Raw genomic sequence first — 8,865 nt, forward strand, 5'->3', positions numbered from 1 at the left:
CTGAACTGGAAAATTAAATCATAGTTAGTTCATTCACTGATTTCTATTTCTCTCCTATTCAAGTGACTGAAGAGAAGTCCTTTGCAAAGTCAATGAATGAGACAAATCATTCTCGGGTGACTGAGTTTGTGTTGCTGGGTTTATCTAGTTCCCAGGAGCTCCAGCCTTTCTTGTTTCTAATATTTTCACTGCTCTACCTAGCAATATTACTGGGAAACTTTCTCATCATCCTCACTGTGACCTCAGATTCCCGCCTTCATACCCCCATGTACTTTCTGCTTGCAAACCTCTCTTTTATAGATATATGTGTTGCCTCCTTTGCTACCCCCAAAATGATTGCAGACTTTCTGGTTGAGCACAAGACTATTTCTTTCGAAGCCTGCCTGGCCCAGATTTTCTTTGTTCATCTCTTTGCTGGTGGTGAAATGGTGCTCCTTGTGTCCATGGCTTATGACCGTTACGTTGCCATATGCAAACCTCTCCACTACACGACAATCATGAGCTGGCGTGTGTGTATTACTCTGGTCCTCATTCCATGGTGTGTGGGTTTCATCCATACTACTAGCCAGCTGGCATTTACTGTTAACTTGCCTTTTTGTGGGCCTAATCAAGTGGATAGCTTTTTCTGTGACCTCCCTTTAGTGACCAAACTGGCCTGCACAGACACTTATGTTATCAGTTTACTAATAGTTGCACACAGTGGACTTCTTTCTTTGAGTTCCTTCCTCCTGTTGGTTCTTTCTTACACTGTGATACTCATCACAGTTAGGAGCCACTCCTCTGCAAGCACGGCCAAGGCCCGCTCCACACTGACTGCTCATATCACTGTGGTCACACTCTTCTTTGGACCATGCATCTTCATCTATGTGTGGCCCTTCAGCAGTTATTCAGTTGACAAAGTCCTTGCAGTGTTCTACACCATCTTTACTCCCATTTTAAACCCTGTTATCTATACTCTAAGGAATAAAGAAATGAAGGCAGCTATGTCAAAACTGAAGAGTCACTATCTGAAGTCTGGCCAGATTTCTGCAGTCATAAGAAATGTTCTTTTCCTAGAAACAAAGTAAATTTATAGAACTGTTATTACCACTGTAGCCTGTGGCTAGACATTTACAAATTGAATATCTGTGATATCAAAACAAATCATTTTGACCAATGAGGAGGACTGATTAACTTGAATTAAAGAGTAATAATGATTCAAAAGACATTGAATGACTTTTACTTATTTTTATACTTTCTTCCTCCAAATTTGTGCTTTTATTCCTTTTTTTCTATTTCCTACTTTTTATTTAACTTCTTTAAGATACAGCCTTATTTTGGCATTATTTTGAGAGAGGGATAACTTAGGTATGGCATTGGGTTTTTTTTCTTTTTGCAGCTTGAGTCAGTTGTAAAATAACTTAATGTAGCTTTTTGCAACTGTGTATTCTATAGTATTTCTTTCATCTGGTGAAATTTTAACTGTTAATGTTTATGGCATTGTGCTTTGTACCATTTATTAAATAAAAATTTAAAAAAAAAGATAAAGCTTTTGAAAACATTAAGAATGGAATTTATATTTGAGTGGTAATTAAACTGTATATTTCCCTCTCAAAATAGTACTGCTCAGATGCCAGTTTTGGAGTAATAATAGGTACATAACACTTTATCATAGAGATAATAAATCTATTTGCATATATAATGTATGATATACCTAAGTAATAATGCATTTCTCACTGTACTATGTAACTGACAGCTTGAAGACAATTCTTATTGTCTAGTAAGGTGTAAAGTGGCCTGGTTGTACAACAGAAAGCATTTATATTCAACACTTTCACAAATCCTTGTTCATGTAGCTTAATATGCACTATTTATGGAAAACAATTCAGAGGATAAATGTGCCAGTGTGTTCTGTGTTTGGTTATCTTAATTTCTGTTTAATACTGATAAAATAATCTGGAGAATTTCAGAGATGAATTACGATTCTTTACCTCTTGTCTTCACAATGACGAGAGACTGACTAAGATAAAACGCACTCTCTCCCCCAGGTCTTCATGATTCCTGCACTTTCAGATAGGAGTTAAAGCCACTCAGTCGTGTCCAACTCATTGCAACTGCATGGACTATGCAGTCCATGGAATTCTCTAGGACAGAACACTGGAGTGGGTAGCCTTTCCGTTGCACAGGGAATCTTTCCAACCCAGGGATCAAACCCAGGTTTCCCACATTACAGACAGATTCTTTATCAGCTGAGCCATAATGGAAGCGCAAGAATACTGGAATGGGTAGCCTTTCCCTCTGCAGTGGATCTTCCTGACCCAGGAATCGAACCAGGGTGTCCTGCATGGCAGGTAGATTCTTTACCAACTGAGCTATCAGGGAAGCCCTTCAGATAGGTAGGGTAGTTTTCAAATAGATACTTGGTAGAAACTATCATATTTCTATGTGGACATTTTCTTCAGTTAACATCTTATTTTTATATTGCCTAATGCATGTCCAGAAAATGACAGAATCCTATTTTAAGGCCTTAGGAATAGTCATGAATTTATCCCTCCCCAATTACTTACAAAATCAATATTTTTTTAGGATTTCCTACTATATGCTATTTTGGGTTTTTTTCTCTTGTATTGTACTTTTATGTAAAAAACAAATGACATATCATTCCAAAACAGTACTAATTGCAACTGAACTGACACTGTATAATCAGAAACGTGGTAAGAATTTTATGTCTTTTAAGCTTTAAAATACCTCTATAAGATATTCTTAAAGATAGAATAAAATAGCTTTAAAATACCTCTATAAGATATTCTTAAAGATAGAATAAAATAGCTTAAAATCAAGAATACTTTATCCCACAAGATTATCATTTAGATTTGAAAAAGAGATAAAGAGGTGTACCAATAAGCAAAAGCTAAGAGTTCATAACACTAACCTTGCTGACTCATTGGAAAAGATCTTGATGCTGGGAAAGATTTAGGGCAAGAGGAGAAGCGGGTGATAGAGGATGAGATGGTTGGATGGCATCACTGACTCAATGGACATGAGTTTGAGCAAACTCAGGGAAATAGTGAAGGACAGGGAAGCCTGGCATGCGGCCATTCATGGGGTCACAAAAAGTTGGACATGACATAGCAACTGAACAGTAACAAAGCAAAAAATAAATATCCAGGAATAGACATAAGAATATTAGAAAGGAAAACTCTCATTGATAATAACAAAAATATAGTTAAGGAAGTAGATCAATCACTTTTAAAGCTAATAGGAAGGTTAAAAGACAAAAGTAGTAAAAGTATCTGTAATCATAATAAGTAATTAAGGGATTCATACATAATACAAAAAGATGAAAAATATGATGTCAAAAACAAAACATAAATGTGAGGGAGTAAAAAGCAAGGTGCTTAGAATGCATTCAAACTTAAGAAATCATCAACTCAAAATATACCTGTATAGAAAATACTGTTATATATGAACCTCATGGTAATCACAAACCAAAAATAAAATAGATACATACACAAAAAAAGGAAAAGGAATTCAAATAAAACATGAAGACCATCATCCTATCACAAAAGAGTAGAAGAAGAAAGGAACCAAAAGCCACTATAAAAACAATCCCCAAACAATTAACAAATGACAATAAATACATACCTATTAATAATTACTTTAAATGTAAATGGACTAAATGCTTCAATTAAAAGACACAGAGCGGCTAAATGGATAAAGAAAAATAAGAGTCATCTATATGATGCCTAAGAAGACACAGTTCAGATCTACACACACACACACACACACACACACAAAAAGTAAGGGGTTAAAAAAAGTATTCCATGCTAATGGAAACAAAACAAAAACTGGAATAGCAAAAGTTATATCAGACAAACTTAGACCTTAAAACAAAGGCTATAACAAGAGACAGAAAAAGGACATTGCATAATGACAAAGGGAAAAATCCAAGAAGATTTAACAATTGTAAATATAGGCATCTCGCATCACCGACTCGATGGACATGAGTTTGAGTGAACCCCGGGAGTTGGTGATGGACAGGGAGGCCTGGTGTGCTGTGATTCATGGGGTCGCAAAGAGTCGGACACAACTGAGCGACTGAACTGAACTGAACTGAACCTGCCTGCCAATGCGTTTGATCCCTGGGTCAGGAAGATCCCCTGGAGGAGGGCATGGCAACCCACTCCTTTTTTCTTGCCTGCAGAATTCCATGGACAGAGAAGACTTGTGGGCTATAGTTCATAGGGTTACAAAGAGTTGGGCATGACTGGAGGGACTTGGCATGCACACATGCAAGTACATAGAGCAAATATAAACAAACAAAAAGAAAGAAAAAAAAATCCTCAGTAATAGTAGGGGATCTTAACACCACAGTTTTATCAATGAAGAGATCATTCTGACAGAAAACTAATAGGGAAACACTTGTTTTAAATGACATATTAGACAATTAGATTTAATAGATATACATAGAAAAGTCCATCCAAAAGCAACAGAACATACATTCCTTTCAAGTGCACTTGGAATAGTCTCTAGGATAGATCACCTTTTTGGGCCACAAAACAAGTCTCTACAAATTCAAGAATATTGAATTCATATCAACTATATTTTCTGACCATGACCCATGAGATTACAACGAAAAAAAAAAAAGCTTCAAAAACCACACACATGGAATTTTCAAGGGGGTCATTGAAGAAATAGAAGAGTACACTAAAAAAAAATTGGAGGAAAATGAAAATGAAAACATAGCAATCAAAATCTATGGAACCTGTGATGACGTAGAGGGGTGGGAGGGAGTTTCAAGAGAGAGCGGATTTATGTATACTTATTGCTGATTCACTTTTTTGTATTGCAGAAAGTAATACAACATTGTAAAGCAATTATACATCAATAATAAAATAAGTAAATAAGTTAGATACAAAGTTAAAAAAACATTTATGGGATGTAGGATGAATGATTCTAAAGAGGAATGTTTACAGTGGTATAAGAATACCTAAGAAAACAAGAAAAATCTCAAAAACAAAAACAAACAAAATGCAAAGTTAGTTGAAGGAAGAAGATAATAAATGCCAGAATGGGGGAAAAAATGAAATAACTACTGAAAAAAAATAGATCAATAAAAGTAAAATCTGGTTGTTTGAAAAGAAAAACCAAAATTGATAAACAATTAGCCAGACTCATCAAGAAACAAAGAGCAGTCATATATAAGTAAAATCATAAATGAAAGCTAACAAATACCATTAAAAATACAAAGGATCATACGAGAGTATTATGAATGATTATATGTTAATAAATTGGACGACCTAGAAGAAATGGATAAATGCCTGTAAATGCATAATCTCCCAAGACTAAATCAGGAATAAATACAAACTATGAACAAATTGATTACCAGTAATAGAACTGAATCAGTTATTAAAAATATCTCAGCAAATTTTAGGGCTGGAGGGCTTCACAGGTGAATTCTATCCAAAGTTTAAGGAAGAGTTAGCACCTATAATTCTCACAATATTTCAAAAATTGAAGAGAAAGAAACACTTCTTAACCCCTTATAGAAGGCCAGCATCAATTTCAGACACCAAAAAAAGACAAACACTACAAAAAATTATAACCAATATCACTAATGCACACAAATGCAAAATTTCTCAGCAAACATTAGCAAACTGAGTTTAAGAACATATTGAAAGCATCATACATCATGATGAAGTGAGATTTTCCCCAGAGACACAAAGATGGTTTGCTATCCACAAATCAATAATTTACTACATTAGTAAATTGAAGAATATAAACCATATGATCATCTCAATACACACAGAAAAAACTTTTGACAAAATTTAACATCCATTTACAGAAAAAACTCTGCAAAATGGATATAGGAGGAACACACCTTAACATAATAAAGGCCATATATGTCGAGGCCACAGCTCACATTATATTCAATTGTGGAAAGCTGAAATCATGTCCTCCAAGATCAGGAACAAAATAAGAATGCCACTCCTGTCACTTGTATTCAGCATAGTATTGGAAGTCCTAATGACAACAATCAGACAAGGAAAGAAATGAAAGGAATTCAAATAGGAAAGGAAGAATTAAAACTGCCACTGTTTGCAGATGATATAATACTATCTACAGAAAATCCCAGATGATATAATACTATCTACAGAAAATCCTTAAGTCTCCACCAAAAAACTCTGGAACTAATAAATAAATTCAGTAAAGTTTCAAGACACACAGTACTATATAGAAACATATTGTGTTTCATAAAATAACAACATATCGTTGGAAAGAGAAATTAAGAAAATAGTCTTATTTAAAATTGCACAAAAGAATAAGATACATAGAAATAAATGTGTTTAAAAAAATGTGTATTCTGGAAACTATAAGCCATTGATGAAAAAAACTGAAGACTATTATACAAAAACAAATGAAAAGATATATCATGCTTATGGATCAGAAGAATAAATATTGTTAAAATGATCATACTACCCAGGGAAATGTAAATGATGAGTCACTGTGGAGTATTCCTGAAACAAATCTATTGTAGGCAAACCATATACAAATTTTTAAAAATTTAGAAAAAGGAAAATGTAGATAAATTGAAATTCATCAAAATTAAAACTTCAGAGGACATTTTAAGAAAGTAATGAAACAGTTTATAGAACAAAGAAAATATTTGCAAATCATATCTATGACAAAGGTCTTATATCTAAAATATTAACAACTTATATCACAACAATAAAAAGACAAATAATATAATTTTTAAATGATCAAAGGATTTGAGTATATGTTTTTCCAACCAAGATATACAAAGGGTCAATAAGCACATGAAAAGATGATCAACACCATTAGCAATTAGGGAAAATGCTAATAAAAACCACAATAAGATACCACTTCATACCAACCAGCATGGCTAAAGTAAACAGGAAAAAAATAACAAGTGATGGTGAGGATATGCAGAGATTTGAAATCCAAAGTACATACATTGCTGGTGCGATAGAAAAACTATGCAGTCTTTTGGGAAAACAGTCTGACAATTCTTGAAAATATTAAGTATAGAGCTAACCAATAACCCAGCAATTCCTCTCTCAGGGATATATGCTAGGGAAGTGAAAACATGTTCTTATGAAAACTTACTGATAACTATTCACAACAGGATTATTCATAATAGCCACAAAATGGAAACAACTCAAATATTCACTAACTATTGAATTGTCTATACAATGGGATGTTATACAGCTATAAAAAGGAATTAAGTAATGACACATGCTACAACATATATAAACATTGTGATAAAGGAAAATAAAAACAGTCACCAAAGGCAAGTTATCATATGATTCCATTAATACCGCATCCAGAATAGACAAATACACAGAAATGGAAAGTGGATGTCAGGACTAGAGAGAAGGGAGAGTGGGGAGTGACTGTTACTGGGAAGAAGGTTTCTTTATGGGATGAAAATATTCTGCTTGGGAGTAGGACACACTAGTGTCCTTGGGACAGTTAACAGAACAAATCTAACACATTCTGTCATCACAGTACCTGGGAGTCACTAGCCATTTCATTTGAACCTATAGCAGACAAAAATGGCATGTTAGAAAAAGGCAATGCATGGCTTAGCCTAAATAGAACACTTTCAAAAACAATTCTTAAAATTAAGTGTATATGTAGTGGATAAAAATCAATGGCAAACATCTAGATCTAAAGAAAATTATCACTAAGTCTCATTGAGAAACTGGGAATAATTATAACAAATCAATTTTCATTAGAAAGTGAATACAGCTTGTCATATTTTAATAGACACAATAACATTTAAGTGTTGTTTTGTAAATTTAGCATGTATAATAACTATTGACTCTCTTGAAAAAATTTTGTAATAAATTTTAGTATAGGATAGATTGTATGCATATGTGTGTGATATTGGTAGCAAAATATTAACTAGCATTCAATCAGAATGCTAACAAGTTGACTATTAGCTTATTTGTCTGATTACTTTTGCCTGAAAAATTTTACTATTAATGCAAATTTTTCTCCAATAAAAGAACAAATAAGCATAGCTTTATTAACATTTTATTACATTGAATTAGTTCTTCCTCCTCCTGAAAGTTATTTTTCTACTTCGGCTAATACAGTTGAATATTAATACTTTAATTATTTATTTTCCATATATTATTTCAGCTGTCAATGCAAGTTCTTCAAAGATTTCTTTTAGGCCTTTGATTAAATCTTACAGTCCTAAGCAATTTTATTAGATCTGTCTTCATCTCTTTATTCCAGAGATATACTAGAGATTAAGTGGTTGAGTAATGGAGTTAACATGGAATAGAACAGACTCAGACTTTTCTGGGTCTCTTGGATTCCCTGCTCTTGGACTCATACACAATCACAATGGAGCCATAGAATAGGGATGTCACAGTCAGATGGGAGGCACACGTAGATAAGGCCTTAAACCACCGATCTTCTGAGAGGACCCTAAACCCAGCTCTGATCACCAGGGTATAGGCTGGTAATGAAGAGTAAGGTAGAGAACATGATGACTGCTACAGGTAGCACAGATGATCTCAGTGACGGCAGTTGGCGTAAGGACAACTTTATAAGGAGATCTGGTTCACATAGGAAGAGATCAGTCTTACTGAGACAACAGAACTGGAGCAGAGAGATTAGGTGAATAGACAAGAGGAAGTACAAGAAGCAACACACGCAGCAGGCTCCCATATTGACAGAGCATCGTACCGTCATGACAGCGGGGTAGCGTAGGGGCCTGCAGATGGCAAGGTACCTGTCAAAGTCCATGGCAGACAAGAAGGTCTTGGTGGTACCCGTGGAGAATAAGTAGAACTTCAGGAAGCAGCCAGAGAAAGAGATGCTGTTGGTTTCAGAGAGGTTACTGAGCAT

The 8,865-nt window shown here is 34.5% G+C and overlaps 2 protein-coding genes across 2 annotated transcripts; one reads left to right on the forward strand and one right to left on the reverse strand.

The window, feature by feature from the left end:
- On the forward strand, nt 1-1,067 carry LOC148776673 (olfactory receptor 4K15-like). Its single transcript, XM_088840370.1, has one exon. It carries the CDS (start codon nt 93-95, stop codon nt 1,065-1,067), a length of 975 nt encoding a protein of 324 aa, XP_088696496.1. The 5' UTR covers nt 1-92.
- Nucleotides 1,068-8,442: 7,375 nt separating this feature from the next.
- Nucleotides 8,443-8,865, reverse strand: LOC148776674 (olfactory receptor 11G2-like). Its single transcript, XM_088840216.1, has one exon. It carries the CDS (start codon nt 8,863-8,865, stop codon nt 8,443-8,445), a length of 423 nt encoding a protein of 140 aa, XP_088696342.1.

The sequence above is a fragment of the Moschus berezovskii genome, chromosome 9, assembly GCF_049115385.1.
Source record: "Moschus berezovskii isolate FMDL1 chromosome 9, NW_MosBer_1.0, whole genome shotgun sequence".
NCBI classification, from domain to species: Eukaryota; Metazoa; Chordata; class Mammalia; order Artiodactyla; family Moschidae; genus Moschus; species Moschus berezovskii.